General features: G+C 36.6%; 1 protein-coding gene and 1 long non-coding RNA gene across 2 annotated transcripts; one reads left to right on the top strand and one right to left on the bottom strand.

The window, feature by feature from the left end:
• Positions 1-237: 237 nt before the first annotated feature.
• On the bottom strand, positions 238-16686 carry LOC126878331 (protein krueppel-like). The gene is made up of 3 exons (XM_050641030.1): positions 16083-16686; positions 10841-11516; positions 238-9691 (listed from the first exon to the last, which is right to left on the bottom strand). Exons 1-3 carry the CDS (start codon positions 16120-16122, stop codon positions 8878-8880), a joined length of 1530 nt encoding a protein of 509 aa, XP_050496987.1. The 5' UTR covers positions 16123-16686; the 3' UTR covers positions 238-8877.
• Positions 9688-10148, top strand: LOC126878332 (uncharacterized). The gene is made up of 2 exons (XR_007695636.1): positions 9688-9802; positions 9958-10148. It is a non-coding gene; the product is annotated as an uncharacterized LOC126878332 (long non-coding RNA).
• Positions 16687-16946: the final 260 nt, after the last annotated feature.

Genomic DNA, 16946 nt, shown 5'->3' with positions numbered 1-16946 from the left:
TAGCGGAGAATTATCTACTTACCATGGCCACAATGATTCGTCATCGTGAATGTAGTATCTCTAGATCGTGTATTGGAAGAATGATTAATTGTGATGATTCTTTCCATAAAATATTAATCAGTATGAATATTTCTTAATATTTATGCACTCATACCTGGTTGAAGAACTCGAGAGAGTCCATCTTGACGATCTATTTAGACAGATAGGTGATGTGAGAGGAAAAAGAAAAAGCACGAGAACGATTAAACAGTGAGTTTTTAATAATAAAAATATTTTGACAGACGTCAACTCGATGGGAACATTCATTACAATGAGTGGCGGTGGTTTGCGGTATGATTCGCGAGAAATCCGGCATAGACTTTTGGTGAGAGTTAAAGAGGGGATTTGTGTGATTTGGTAGGATCGATAAAATTACAAGTAAACGCCATTATAATACAAAGAATCTGTTTTTCTGTTTCATTTTTCGTTTTCCTATTTCCAAGGTAGGAATTCGACGATCGACAGCGAAATAGCGCGGTATGATCATGACGATGACAATAATTAATAATAATTAATAATGTTTAATAATAATAACTACGGGTAGAATACTATGATTAATTATATTACTTAAAAAACGGTCTATTCGTATTTGTACGCGTAATATCTTTCTTTATAATACCCCGTTTCTTCTTTCCTCTTTCTTTATTTTACTTCTTCTTTTCACTTTAGTTTCTCTTTTTTTCCCTCTTTCCTTATCTATTTAGGAATACTATTAAAAATCAGTCTTGTGGTTCAGATATATTAGGTGTCTGGTGAGGTAGTGTCAGTTTCATAGTATACATCGAGTGCCACTTGATTCGCCGATACGCCACGTGTTTTTGCTTTTTCTATTTTTTTTATTTTTTTTTATTTTTTTTTTTTTTTAGAAAAGAAATCTTCGATCGATCGTACACGACGTGTCTCTTAACGAACAAATTCTATCTTCTTCTCGCTTCTATCCAATGACGTGTACAGATATACAAACATTGTTTGCAGGCATGTGTTTACGCGTGCAAAATTTCTATTACAGAAAATCTTTATAACAAACGGTTGATAAATCGAGTTAGTAAATCTCTGCAAAGTTTCATGCACACAAATGACAAAATATCGTAATTTTGCAACGAGATTATGTGGTTCGACAGCTTTCAATTTCCACCCACGCACGCACGCACACACACACACACACACACACACACACACACACACACACACACACACACACACGCACACACGCACACACGCGCGCGCGCGTATATTGATGTAATGCATACATGCTATCGTATGATTCTAATACTAAAAATAAGAAATAATCCAATTGCACAGTGTCATCACTGTAAAATGTCTACGAATTATTGTACGTCAATAATAACATTACATCGCGTAATGACGTAACGAATATGATATAAAATAGAAAACATTTGGAAATGTTGTAAATATAACAATAGTTGAAAGACGTTAGAATATACAACACAGGATATAGTAACTTGTATAGGATGTTTATGAACGGTGGCTGCAGACTGTTTGCTGTCATTGAGAAACTTTGTATGCCTTGGATACACGCCTGCGGACAATGTTAACTTTAAAGCTGGTATCGTTAGGTAAACTTTACAATAGTTTGGGTTGAGTTACTTGTTCTTTGAGTATATATTACATACGTAAGTTAATCCAGTGACTTATCGAACAAAAATTCCAATATAGATTTAGATGTCATCTGTTAGAACTACATTGTTATAATCATTGTATAAAGTCAAACGAAGTTACAGGTAGTATTTTTTTAAAATTGTCATAAAACAAAAGAATAGTTATCTACGAGATACTGATACATCTAAAGACACCAAACCAATTTACCTAATGATCCTCACTGATATTCACCACGTGCGACATAGTACAAATAGAAAATAGATCAGAAACTAAATCTCAGCTATTACATTTATCTGTAACTTAACAATATCAGATTCGAAGAGTTTGTCATCTTCCGACGTATGAAAAATCAAAGAATGTCCATAAGAAACGTGCACAGCGATCGACATTTCGAACAGTATACGTGTATCTGGCGCCCAATCTCAAGTAGCCTTCGTTTAATTAGAGTAGCGAGAATATCGTCTATCCGTAAATACTGCGGAACACTGTTAATCAACGTTTATAGTAGTAGTTTATAGGCATAAAATTTGTATTTGTACCGTGTGTATGGCGACGTTCGCGCGCGCGCGTGTTCGAAGCATTTTCACATGGTGAAAGTATAGAGACGATACTCACGTTCGTTTGGTCACCATAGAGAATAAACAACCCGCAATAACGAACATCGAGATTAACCGTATTTGAATTTGCGCGCGAACGATCGACCGGCTCGTGCATACGTGATTAGCGTCTGCGTTGACTGTACAAAATTATAACTATATACGTATAATTCTAGTTACATAGATACAGAGAAGTATACACCATAGGTACATAATGTTTAATCGAGTATTCGAGCGATCGGAAGTGACAGACGCCGACTCGAATACGTTTCCCTCCGACTTGTTCAATCGAGTAATAAATATTAAATTTTTTCGTTTGTCATATCGTACAGATATTACTACGCGTTTAGGAGATAAATCGATAATGATATACGTGATCGCTAATACAGATTATATTATACAGATTAGCTTATAGTCTGTGATAAATATCGTATGATTTCTCGTATTAATGTACATTGTATTCGAGTTTCACTTCCGCTAACTCGCGATTCCCGAACTTTTTCTTTGCGATACACATTGTATTCGATATAGTGTTATAGTATGACACAAACATATAGTAATCATATGTATACGTACGTTCTTTTTTCCCTTGTACATTAAGATTAAAAGGACAACAACGATAATGATTATTACGACAGTAGGTAGGACAAGCGATAATTCTATTTTTTTTCTTTAAATACAAATAGGTACTCGACGCGAGACTTCCGTTTTTATCTTTAATCCATTAATTCTTTTCGTCTAATCTTCGGCTATTATTTTCAGTGATTCTGGTCTGTTTACAAAGAAACATAGAAAACAATTGGCCCGTATATATGAACCGATATATAGCGGGCCGACAGGAACGTAATTTCACCAGTATCAATTCGGAACTAACAACCATTAACTAGGAATCGATCTCTTTCAAGGTACCGTGTTTCAGAAATCGTCGTCGGGTAGAATGTATCGTCCACGAATGGAAATTGACTGGCAAGAAGAAAAAAAAAGAACGAATCATACGATTTTACTTTATTCCTTTTCCTGTTTCCCCTTTCCTTTTATGGTATCAATTTTTCGCCATTTGCTTCGTGGATTTTATCTATTCGACGACGTAAATTCTACAGAATGACGTATATAAAACTAGGATAGAGCGTAGTTCGCCTCTCGTTACGTTATTAAACTTCCATTTAAAATTCGATCTTTCAAACAACTGATCGATGTCGTGCAAAACAGAATCGACGAGCGTACCGTGCTCTTAGCTTTAACTACCGAAAGACTATTTATCTTTTGCGAATATATAATCTACTCAATGGCACATAATTATAGAAAAAACAAATGGCAATCAAACGAGGAACATGATATTATTGCGGTACTGCGTAGTTTAATGGAATCTATGTTTAGTATACGTTTATTTTAACACGATCAATAGCGTGCAGGTGGTGTAGATGATTTCACTAAAATAGCTATTTTAGCGATTGTAAAGGTTTCCTAAGAAATATTTCAATTTTTCTATTAACCTTTATCATATATCATATGATTAATGTATAACTTAAAAACGATCTTATTAAAATGCAAATTCTCAATGATACTAAATTAATTCAGTTTTAGATTATTTTCTAGAAATAGATTCATAATAAGAAATTAAAGAATTCAATATATGAGAGAATTCTTAGCCAAGAATTATTTTACATTTTTATTTTTCCTTTTTACCTTCTCTATTAATAGAGAATGGACCATCTCATATCAGAAAACACATTAACAAAAACAAGTTATAATACAAACTATTTTTGTAACTATTATCATCACAAGTCACTGTTGCAAGCATAAATCTTTATATGCAACGATATTCTACTTTTATATTCGCCTTTCGAACTGCTATACGATTCGGTGATTAGTTTGATTAAGTTAAAAGCTCACGTTGATTTTCAATGACAACGACATTGGTCCTTCATCCATAGATTATTATTACTAGGCTGCGAACTTTCATGCGAATTTATACTTTTATGAAGAGAGCTGTAAAAATGAAAATTAAATAGGAGAAAATCATTGTAAATTTGAAATATTCTAAACAATATTTATACCCTTGTACGTTATAAAAATTCGTAGTTTAATTGTTATATATCGAACTGTTATATGTCGAAAAGCGAATTGAAGGATTAACGGTACGCTCGCATATTACAAGAAAAACCGCAATTTATAATATTCTTTTATCTTGTATATCGCTTTATTTTGAAGTTGAGTCTCTCTAAATATACAATACACCTGGGATTCGGGGTGGTTTTTGCTTTTCTCCGGGGTACGAGGCCGGAGCTTACTGATCTCTGTCGCTGTTACTCGAATAGCTGTCGATGTTAAAATCAATTGACGTCTATTTAAAGACGAACTAATGGACGAACAAACGGAGAAGAAAAATATCTTTTATTCAAAATAAATGGAACATTCTATTTCATTCGAAACGATATATAAACAAATACAGCATGACAGAATTAACAGATTGTAGCAGTGGTACTAACTCGACTTTTTTGGAAATTCCTAAATTTCATTGTTCGGATACATGTATCGATTTCACTTACGCTTTTCAAAAGTGTGACAAATTCTGAAATATTAGCTTTTAGGATAATCGTCTTATTCGAATAAAAATTGAAATTTAAGGGAAGGTAATTTAAAGATGACATTTTTATAACTTGTTAACGACGTCGACCTGATGCGTTTACAGAGCATTAGAAAAATGAAATTACTTAAAAACTTTGTGTCCCATTGAACACTTAACATCCTTATTTTTTATCGAATTGTTCAGTAAGATATTTGGTTGTTTTCTGTGCAGTTCAACCAAGTGTAATTATACATTGATGGTAAAAACATAAATCCATGAAATGTGTTGTGTAGTACCATTTATTAAAAAATGTATATGAAAAGTATCGTGTCGGTCTGCTCTCGACCGTAATTTGTATCACATGTGTCGTAATAATCTTAGAACTACAATGCAAAATAAAAAATAAACAATGAATGATTTGAAAGTTCTTACGTTACATATACATTCTCCTACACACTGTAGTGTAAGCCGTGAGTTTTTCCTATAATTTCCAAAGGAAAGGAAATTTTTGGTACGTAGAAGCAGTGTAATGAGCGATCAAAATGTTTAGCTGGAAAGAGCTCGAGAGATGCTTCGTAACACGTGTATAAAAGGGCGAAAACGCGCGGTCTCAAAGAGGGAGGAAGAGGCAAGTGGGCTGGAAAATGCTCCTCGAAAGCTTGGAACGTGAATAACGAGTGAGAAGTGCGGATGAGTCGGGACCTTTGGGAAAGAATGTGGCGAAAGTGTAACGCAACGGCTATGGATTCTGTTTCCCCGGTACGACCCCAACTATATTTTCACTTTCGAAAAGAGAAAGTCCACCGATTAATTTCCAAATTTATTTCTTCTACGTCAGTTAACTGTCTACGTTTGCTTTGTGCTTCGATCGTCGATTATCGTGTCTCGTTGATAATTATGATTTTAAAATATAGATATAAAATCGATTCAATTCAAAGTTTAAATTAAAGACACATTTTCAAAAACATATTTACCAGTAAGTTTTATCTCTTAGTAGAATATATCAAGCAAAATCTCATTCTTAATATGCTAAATTATCTTCAAACGCTATCTTTAATGATTCAAACTTTTTTTTATGAAAAAGAAGGAAAAAGTATCGGTTTAAAAGACGATTCTCTAGATCCGTAGAGAATCTACATCTTAGTCTATATCCTAGGAGAAGTGAAAGAAAACTTTGGTATTTTTAGATCAAAATAATTCACTTGCTCAAAAAACCCTATTAACATTATTCATCGAAAAGCTAATTCTGAATTATGAGTTATCTAACACAAAATGATGTGAACGCGAGATTTAACGAAGACCTAAACGAAACAGAGTCGAATATCCAGTGAAGAAATTGTTCTTCGCACCAGCCGGACCTTCTTTCGTTCCTTCTCTTACGAAATGGTCGTACGAATGGAACGGAAGCGAAACGAGGGCAATTTGTGTGCTCGGGAATGTTTCATGCGACACTTGCAGGAAATGCAGACGAGGGTACCTACTTCTCTTGTCCTTTTATGTCATCGAAAAACCGAACGGTATACAAAGTACATCGTGTTATATTACGCTTGGCTTCGGCGTTACAATTTCAGAAACAAGAAATGGGGCCCAGTTAGACCCGGAAGAGGGAGGATGAAAGATGTTACCACGACCACTTCTCGCGTCCCCAAAAAGAGTCCTAGGACTGACCCATGGAACAATGAGTCGAAATGGCCTCGAACCACGCCGATGAAATTTGCATGCTGACCGGTGAACATAAATCAGAGGACCATTGAGGCAAAGTTGGCACAGGCTATCCGCTAGAAAGTCGACGACGGATGGAGGGATGCTTTATCTCGTTTCGAAGACGACCACCGGCTGCGAATTTTCGGCACGCGGCTGTGTGTATCATTGCGAAAACTGGTTCGCGCGAAACAGACGGCCGCCGTAGTCTAAGCAACAAAAGATCGTTCTCCTTCGAGCAACCGGCTGCCTGTTAGAAAAAAAGATGGAAATCGGAGAAGAAAAGATGGTCCCTGATTGTACAACGAGAATGAACAGAGAACACGTATCCTTCGTGAAACGAAGGATTCTCGTTCAAGGATCCACTCGCAGGCTTCGATCATTGTACGGATTAATGCGAATCGAAATCACGCCGGAAGATCGTCTTACGGGTTGAATTTTTTGCGAAGGCGAATGTAAATCAAGGGTGATTCGGGTTTTTTGATTCTTCGCTCTTGCGAGATGATTTTTGAACTCTGATGTGTATATTCGCGTATAGAAGAATACGTAGGATGATTTCTGCTATATTCCATAAAATAGTGTTTTGCTATTTATTGTCACTGAAAATTCAATGCATCTTTCTAAGTTATGAAAGCATATATTAATTTAATTTATTGTGAAGCGAGACGGATGACTCTTAAGAATAGAAATCCAAAGACTTAATTAGAAGATTTTTAAGAAATTAAATTCAAATTCTCGAAATCTTAACTTACATTACTATGACTTTTAATTCGCCGTATAGTGCGAAAATTTGTGGCTATTTTCTCGATTGTTAGTTGGGAATCGGAGAAGTGTACGTAGATATAAAGCTTGCGAAGATAGCGATTGATATTCCATGAATTTTAATAAAACTCTAGCGTTAAATGTGTTTTAATATTTAAATGCAATGATAGTGCAATATTTAAATATATCGAAGTCAATCTTTTGTGTCACAATTCTCTAACTTTAATATGAAATAAAGTATTTCGTTAGCGAAAGGCATGATGCTAGAGGTATACGTTTGAGGGTGCAAATCAGAAACAGTAGAAGACATCTCGAGCTCGTTCTCGGTGTTACGTAACAAAAAATCATGCTGATACAGTCGGAAAGTATGAGTAGTTCTAACAGTTATGATCTCAGTTACACGCGTACATGTACTTCAGATAACTTACTTGTGTGGTACCGTTACAGACAAAATTAACTTAAAAAGGGCATTGTAAAAACGTCTTATACATTGCATAAAGTTACATTTCTCATAAAAAAAAAAAAAAAATAACGGAAGGAAGACGAGAAATTGAAAATCGACAAAGAATGCTGAGAAATATAAAAGAATTAAAAAAAAAGAACAATGGTGTCGACAGCTTGACAAATCAGTGAAGTGCGAAAGCGACAGAGGACCAACGAACCGATGTCACTCCCCCCCGCTACTTTTACTGTCAGAGGAACTTGTATACCAGTACATTCATTCCGTAATTTCTAGTTTTATTTTTCGATTCTCTCTCCAATCATTTACACGTGCACATATGTACATATGTGTCGAACACAATCACGCTCACATTTACACGAACGGAGACATGTACTTGCAAACTGTATATAGCTTGCGTCTGCCTCTCATATCTTTATTACTATCTAAGTAATATTAATATCTATCTAAACTCATTATCGCGGCTTTCATCGAAAAACGAAACACGCGAAACTACAGCGACCAACTAAATACACAATTATCTCTCAGTTTCTTTGTTGTCGCGTAATTATGTACACGAAGGAAATAAACCAACAGCTGAGAAAAGAAAATCCTGGCCGCTTTTCCTCTCGTATCTATAATATCGATCAATTTTCTTCTTTCTTTCATTGCCAAAAAGATTCACGTCCCTGAATGTTTGTTCCATTGTGTATAAATTACACGTTTTACGTAGAGGATACTCGTAGATCTGCCAATACGCTACTCGACATCTATCTTTCACTCCCCCCCTTGCCTCGTATAGGTACAGTAATAATTAATAATCATTTATAATAATATAATATATATATCTATAAAAAGCATCTTAACAATAGTGACTGTGAACCGGTGCGTGGAGGATTCAGTGTGAGGATTCAATTCGATTCGTGAGCCTGTCGGGACTCGATTCGCCTTGCTATCCAATATAAACGAGAAACTCCATTTTTCTCCCTTCTGACGATCTCTTTCTATTTCTTTCTCCCCTTATATTTTTTCCTTTGCCCACCCTAAAAACCTTGGAGTAGCGTTTTTCCTTGGGTAGAAGCGTCGAACCGAGATAAAGTACAGGATGGCTTTTCTACAAGTATTATGTCTACGTACCCCTAAAGACTCCACTAGGACGCGTGGCCGACATTAGCCGCGGCAGTGTTTCCAAGGGATGCGAAGTGAGTATATTTGTTGTGGTGATTTTGAACAAAAACAGCATTCGAGCTGGACGTTTCTGACATCATATCGATATCATCCTCCTCCTCTCCGTGAATAGTGTCACTGCTTGGGCTACGACTTAATGGTGAGTCACTGATGCTATTTGACTGAGAATGTGGTCTGCACTGAGACTGCATACCGGTTGACATAGATAAGTCTTCTGGTTCTGTTTGCTCTGGTAGATCCACAGGAATATCAGCTAAATTCAGTGGTATGGGCATAGAATTGCCGATGACAGGACTTGCTAATTGATTATTTAACTGCTGCACAGGCCTAACTGAAGCACTTGTTTTTCTGCTGACCAATGATGATGCTTCGGCTTCCTCTACTTCTACGTCGATATCAATGTCGATATCCTCATCTAAATCGTCGCTTGCCAAGGACGGAGAGGCAACCTGTGTCCTCGTTACTTGTCCAGAGTTGATACTGGTGCCACACTTGTGATGTATCAGGTGGTGCCTTCGTCGGAATCGCATCTGGCAGTGTTCGCATTCGAACGGTTTCTCGCCCTTGTGGATCAGTAGATGAGCTTTCAGTTGATTTGAGTCACTGAACTTGGCTGAACATAACTCGCACGCGTATGGACGTTCACCAGTGTGCACGCGCAAGTGGCGACGCAGGTTGGCTACTTGGACGAATTGGCGATCACAGTGGCTGCAGTGGTAAGGCTTCTCGCCCGTGTGAAGTCGCATGTGGGTCTTTAGATGATGGTCCCGCGTGAATCTGCATTACAAATGTAATGATTTCCTTCTTAATTTTGGAAGATTTGACTCTGGATCCTTTAATTGGTTAATTGGAAGTTAAATGCACTTTGCTAAAAGGTGAAAGGATACGGTAAGTATAGGATAAATGTAGTATATTGCGTTTGTAAAAATATAGAAAAATTTTGATGTAGGATAGTATGTTGAAAGGGTTCAACCTTTGGTCAATGGAATAAATACTGTGTACCTCAAAGCTGGTATCTTGACTTTTATCTGTATCGTTTCCAGATACGTTTCAAATGGAAATATTGCGCCAGCAGATTTGCATGTTCAGAATTCTGAATAAGGAATAGTAGCACAAAGTAAACACGAGGCGAAGAAATAAGCAATGTACATCAATGGGAAAGAATTCACGATGAGTTTTACTTTTTCAATGGCTTTAAGCTTATTTCGTTTTTATTAAATCATGCAAAAGCTAACTAACGTTATGTTATCTCAAATAGATACGAATGGGATTCTATTCAAGAATAACACTGATCTAATGTCATATATTCATTATACATTAATATCATTACTGAGCATCGTACAAAAATTGATATTTTGAAACAACTTGAAAATCAAGTGAGAAATTTATATTAAGATATATAACCACGGAAAACATTTCCAAGAAAATGTTATCGTACTACGTTCTTGTCATTTTAATTTTCTTAGTAATGAAATCTTTATTCTTGCTTTCTGTCGTGCGTCATTGATGACGCAGTACGAGACACATTAACACGATTGCTTAACTTGTTTCACTAAAAATAAGACCTTCGCACGTGATATTTTATATCTTATATTTGATATCAATGCCAGTCAACATTTTAACATATCGAGATCATCATCCAGAGATTCTATTGCGTAACAAAAGTTACAATTTTGCGATGATATGAAGTGCTTCGATTGTTACATAAAAAATGTATAGTCCTAGTTAAAAAGATATGACCTTAGAAAAAAATTACTTTCAGGGCAGAAATTCATAACATTCGTTATTACAAACCAATCAATTTTATTCTGATATAATTTTTTATATCGATGAGAGAAACTATATAAGATGTTAAGTAATCTAAAATGAATTTAATACTCATATTAAAATACGTATGAAGAACAATCATTCTCTTCCTAAACTCACCTTTTGTGACATTCCGGACACTCGAAAGGTTTCTCACCGGTGTGGGTGCGTTCGTGGTTTTGCAGCACGTGCTTATAGCCAAACGATCTGGAGCACACTCCACAGGTGAACACCTTGTCCCTTCCGTCTTTGCCCGCTTCGGGACTGATTGAGCTTGGTGGGCTTAAAGGCGCTGAGCCCTCTAACGGTTGCTGTACAGTATCCACTTTCGACTTTTGCGATTTCCTCTTGGTCGTCTGACCTCTCTTCGTGATTTTATCACCACTACTAGTTACTACGCTGTTAATATTGTTATTGTTATTTGTGACGCTATTATTGGCGCGTTTGGACGTAGATTTACTGCTCAACGCGGGTGATACAGATCCTGGTGAGTGGTGAAGCGGTGACGGAGGTGAGGATGCGGTGGGTGGAGCCCAACCACTGAATAAAGTCTGGTGGTGTCCGTACAGAGACGGGCTGGAGGCTAATGTCGCGTGCAACGACACGGGAATCCCTGCAGCCATCAGAGCTGCTGTTCTACTTGCAGCTAGCAATTGCTGAGGTGTGAGTATAGATAAACCTGGCGCTGTGTTACCCATTCCAGGGAACATCACTTGCGACGTGTTGTTCAATGGTGACGACAATGGTTGCTTCTCCGATTCTTGCTTCATGTCGAGGTGCTGCCCAGCTGCAAGTCCTGAAATATTATTGTTGTGCTAATATTGGTGTAAAATTTCGTCAATTTTTACAAATATGGATTTAATATGTAACATTATGACCATAACTGATATTGATATCAATATGGTCTATGTTCAATTTTGAGAAATGTTTTCGCGACCTTTCGTTTGTGTTATACGATTCATTAGCAAAAGAGGAAAATTTGTTGAATGGTAATTGATTACAAACGAGATAATTACGTATTATAACAGAGAAAGTTGAATACTAGTCCTGAACACTGACAAAAATAATTCTGCTTTAGTTAGGACATATAGACTTTCAAGTGTTTCTTATTTCTACACTATCAATGTTACAAGAGCTTCAAAAAAGGCATACACAAACATTGACCTTCATTTTAGATAACTACTACATTAACCAATAATCATGAAATTCCTGTCAACTATCATTTCCTACACTTCTCTCATAATATATCAAACAAATGGATAAAACGAATTTAAAAATGTCAGTTTTGATTTTCGATTGAAAATATTGATTTTATAAAATACGAATACAAGATAGCTATCTTCCTAGCAATAAAAATTAAAAAAGGTCGACTTCTAGATACAGATTTTCGCAAGTTGCCTGGCGTTCTGACGAATAGCGTGGCGTTTCACAACAAATCGCGTGGTGTGGCCCGCTGGCTACGAGAGACGCGAATACGATGCGCGAAAAAGGACGAGCGTTTGTACGTGTACGGAATCGTACGACGATCTTTTCTCCCGCGTGCTCCACAGTGTGTCTGTATTTTCCTCCTTGTCACTCCCTCGCAGCCCTCCCACACACGTTCCTCACACGTGAGCGAGAAGCACGGTCCTCCTCCATTCACTCACACTCTCGTACGGCGGCGGTTCATTCATAAGCCTCGACTTCCCACCCACGTCACCGCGATGTACCCGCCTCTCTTCGACTTGAGGCCAACGACTCTGTGAAAGTGCAGGCCGTGCCTGCATTCTACGAACATCTCCACGTGGTTTTCCGCGTACACGTCGGATTTTCCACGTTTTTTCTTTCGCGTACAAATGGAATTCTCGCGGATTTCCGTGTAAAAACTGAATTTCGAAGAATTTTCAGTGTAGGAATTTCTTGGCGTGAAAAGCATGTTTTTTTTTGGAAGATCTTAGAGTAGAAATCTCTAAAAACGAATGTCTTGGGGTTTTGACATAAAAATTGAATTTCAAAGAATTCAAGTAGAAAACCAAATTTGTGGAAGTTATCACGTAGAAATTAAATTTTTGGGAATATTCAGCGTCGAAGAATTTTTCCTACAGGGAACGAAACTTTTTCGAAGTTCTCACGTAGAAATTGCATTTTGAAGATTTTTCACAGAAACCGTACTTTCAGGACTTTTCATATAGAAATTGTATTTTTGGAGGTGTTTCTACGAAGAAATCTAATTTTTTCGAGGTATGAAATGTATACGGTCCTATAAGAACTCGGAGTTTCATTGTTTATAGAGAATCGTGTTTTCTGTTTAAGAAACAGTAATATTGGAACTCTGTTTTTGAATGTTAAAAAATAAAGATTCTTAGCATATTCGTCTTTTAAAATAAAGCAATTTAAGTGAAGAAGATATTACGAAAGATAATTTTAACATCCTCGAAAAAAAAAAGAGAGCAACCCTCGTATTAGGGTTACACCTTCCGATGATTGCTTATTCGCGTGATTGGCAAGGCTCGACGAGGTAATTGAATTAATAAGAGGCTCGCTTTACGAAATTAGCGGATGCAAGAGATATTATGATAACGACGAAATAATAATTCGATGGTGCATTTACATCGGAGAGTGATCGTTTTCCTTCGAAGTTTTACTTCTTATTCGCAGAAGGAATAAATCGACATCGGGACTTAAATCGTAATTATTCGAAGACTTCTGTCTAACTGGCCACTTGCAATCTACATGCAAGATGAGACGAAGTTTAATTTAAGGAAACAATGAATCAACCGGCCATGGCGGTTCAGCCCGCCACTTACTAATTAATGGACCGTTTAGAAGGGGAACTGTAATGAGACCCAGTTGAATCAATAAGGGCGAGTAAGATCTATTCTCTTTTCTTCTCTTACCCTAAAACTTCCCTTAACGTGGCCTAAGATTCTTACAGCCTACAATCGCCGTTTCCCGGCAACACGACGAGAAGTACCGCCCCGCTCGCATCCCTACCCTAATTGGTCGCAACCCCAATATTCCATTCCGAATCCCTTTCCCTTAGGTCCGAATAAAAATTTCTTCTTCGCTGCCAGCCTCCTTTACTTCTGAACATGGAACGTAATCTCAATAAAGACTGAAAAATACATGGAATATATATTTATAAAATCTGGTCGATTCTATAAATAAAGTAGTATGTAGTTTTCTGTTAGACCATTATCTTAATTTGATTTTAATAGAATTTGAATTCTACTTAGCGACCTTTTAGCTATTCAGAGGCTGATCAAGTTCATAAATCGGAGAATAGAAAAATGTGATGATAATTACAAACACTATTTCATAAAATTTTCCTTCAAAGGTACAATAATCTTTTTATTTTCTTGCAACAAATAAAGTTAAAAGAAAGTAATTTATTTTTTAAGAAGTTCAATACCAAGTTTGATTATACATAATCGAATATCAAAATATTCAAATGTACATGATTCTTGGGCAATTTTTTTTCTTACACCAGTCTGTTTATCTTTCTACATATTCATTAAGCAATGACGAATGGCGTTGACGTTATATATATATTATGAAAGATAGTACGTGAATTATGGAACCTACAGGAAACTGCTTCTAAGAATAAATTAAATAAATGAAGAAATATACGAAACTGTTTGCCGTATATGGTAACCGAATAATGATGCTATAAATAAGTCCGTTTCATTTCCTTTAAGTTCCTTTCATTAACAGAATCATACACTTCTCATAATATTTTCTGTACAACATAGGATTTATATTATAGATTAGTCAATCATACCTATTTCACGAGATCATACATCGAGTAATAGCAACAAGAAATCACATATTATTCTATTAACAATGATTTTTTCATACTTCTATCTAACTTAAGAATTTTGTACAGGACAATAAGATTGGCTAAAGAAAATACAATTGGTTAAAGACTAACCTCAAGATCATACTTCGATTAATCGAAACGAGGAATCGCATATTACTACATTACTGATTACAGACTCTTTCATAGAAACACATGATTGCCTAAAGAAAGTGCAAAGATCAACTTTCGACTAATCGAAACAAGAAGTCCCGTATATATATATATCCGTATAACAACAATTCTTCTAAATTATTTCTACAAATCTAAAAAATTTCTTAAAAATAGAAGAAATATAATTATGTACGTTAAAATAATAAGCAAAGATTAATAAGATATCAATTCTATTCAAAATATCATTTATCTAACAAACTTACATGCGAATGACCGTTAGCTAATCGAATGTCGATTCGATTCAATCTGATTCTGTAACTAAAACGCGTTAGTCGAATGCGCAACACAAGTTGGCGCGCGCGCGTAGAGAAAATATACCGTTGCACTTTGTTTATAACCTAGAAAACGTGTTCACAACGGACGCCGGCGGTGCACTTCACGTTTTCGAGCATTTTCGTTGCAATCACACGGTGGCATGGTTATTTTCGGACGACGGTTGCAACCGCGAAACTCGTCGAGTCTCATTTTCCTAAAGCGAGCTCTCCTCTCCCTTCCGTCGAGCAATTTCACGTCTTCCTGGCTTATTGATGTTTACAATATGTCACAACACGACTGTGTCGCCGCGAGCACTTTTAGACTTTGGCGGTATGCCAGTTTGTCGTTAACATGTCCCTTAAGCTAGAAAAACTTTATTCATTCGTCTTTTTTCACGATTGTATCCACTTCGTGGAACATGATAAATACATAACGCGATTGTGTAACTGCACGTCTCTTTCGGTACAAAACAAAGAAAAAGTGGTATCACCTTGGCCGTGTGTCAAAACAAACGCGAAACGAGAAACTGCGAATGCCTTTTGTTTTCGACCGGATGTGACGCGTGTTATACGCGATGAAACTCGTATTTATGAAACATTTAGATTGGGAATTGGCTTGTGCGGAAGATGAAATAAACGTTGGTGTCGATTGCAATATCTTTCCAAATTGGAAATTCTACCACAAACATTAACCTTTTCATAGCCACAATTGAAATTTTTGCCAAATAATAAGAGTCAGTATAAAGCATTAGATAGAACATATGTCTATTTTAGTAAAACCGATTTAGTCTTTTTATTGTGTGAATTGGTAAATAGAAATAGTAAGGGTTATAGTTTTTATGTAGAAAGTATCTTTGAAAATTAATATTTGTCAAATTTAATCCTTGTTTTTCTATATGATATATATATATATATATATATATATATATATATATATATATATATATATGTGTGTGATAGTTATACAAATAGTCGAAATCATACGTGTGATTTTAACTGCTGACGAAAATAGTTTTTACAAAAAGTGAAAGGAAGATGGAAGGAAGATGGAATAGTGCAGCACAGAGTACTGGGCCTATTGACAAGTGGGAATTCATACCTGCATTAATCTGCGCCTCTTGGAGATAAGACAGTGCCATTCTATGATCCGTGTTACGTGTTTTCACTATGACACTCCATCCACTTCTGTACACAATGCGCGAACACTTCCGACGATAGCAGAGAACGAGATGTATAGACGAACGCTTATACGTATAACCTAACAAACAGCGACACTGCACAAACAAAGAGCGTGGTCGAATGAAACGAATGGATCGTTTCAAAATGTTGTTCCTGTTTCCAATATTTCTTCAAAACCAATTCTTCCTTTCGTCTCGGAGTCAAGGCAGTTAAACGCGGAAAAGCGGCGCGAGAGATCACCGAAATTTTATTCATCGAACTTATATCAAATATAATGATATATTTGTCTTGATGACTGTCGTGTCTGTCGACGTTCTCGACAAAACTGGCGCGTGTCTCGCGGAACTGAACGTCCTAAAAGAAATGAAGAGCAAAAAAAGGAGGAAAACAAGAACAGAAGAGAAAACAAGGTATGTAAAAACGTGATACTACTCTACTATAAACAACAAATGTCGCCGTCCGACTACAAGGAACGACGACAACCAACGACGTTACTCTGGGCTGACCTAACCCAATACTAACTGACAATCGAGTCGCGCTCTCTGTAGTCAAACATCCCCCACCGCCTTACTTCCAGCCTCCCCACTATCTCCTGTTCCCCCTACTATTCACAGACTTTTCTACCCTCTCGAATAGCAACCCTAGATGCGCGAGTCGCACCAAACGTGCCTCTTTGGGGGATAAGGCAAGCCTAACGCGTGTTAGACGAAGATACATAGAATGGAAGACGTAAAGGGTAGCGTGAGAGAAAAGATATACACTTGGAATACGTACTCGGTGAAAT

The sequence above is a fragment of the Bombus huntii genome, chromosome 2 (assembly GCF_024542735.1).
Source record: "Bombus huntii isolate Logan2020A chromosome 2, iyBomHunt1.1, whole genome shotgun sequence".
Classification (NCBI taxonomy): domain Eukaryota; kingdom Metazoa; phylum Arthropoda; class Insecta; order Hymenoptera; family Apidae; genus Bombus; species Bombus huntii.
Note: the sequence above shows the minus strand (reverse complement) of the source record. Positions and strands in the feature narration are given on the sequence as shown.

What these genes read in the sequence shown, in the direction of transcription:
- LOC126878331 (XM_050641030.1), bottom strand. Translation starts at nt 16,122, where the DNA reads ATGGCACTGTCTTATCTCCAAGAGGCGCAGATTAATGCAG. An exon ending in AGAGGCGCAGATTAATGCAG is followed by an intron (nt 11,517 to 16,082) that starts GTATGAATTCCC and finishes ATAATATTTCAG; the next exon opens with GACTTGCAGCTGGGCAGCAC. An exon ending in TGTCCGGAATGTCACAAAAG is followed by an intron (nt 9,692 to 10,840) that starts GTGAGTTTAGGA and finishes TTTGTAATGCAG; the next exon opens with ATTCACGCGGGACCATCATC.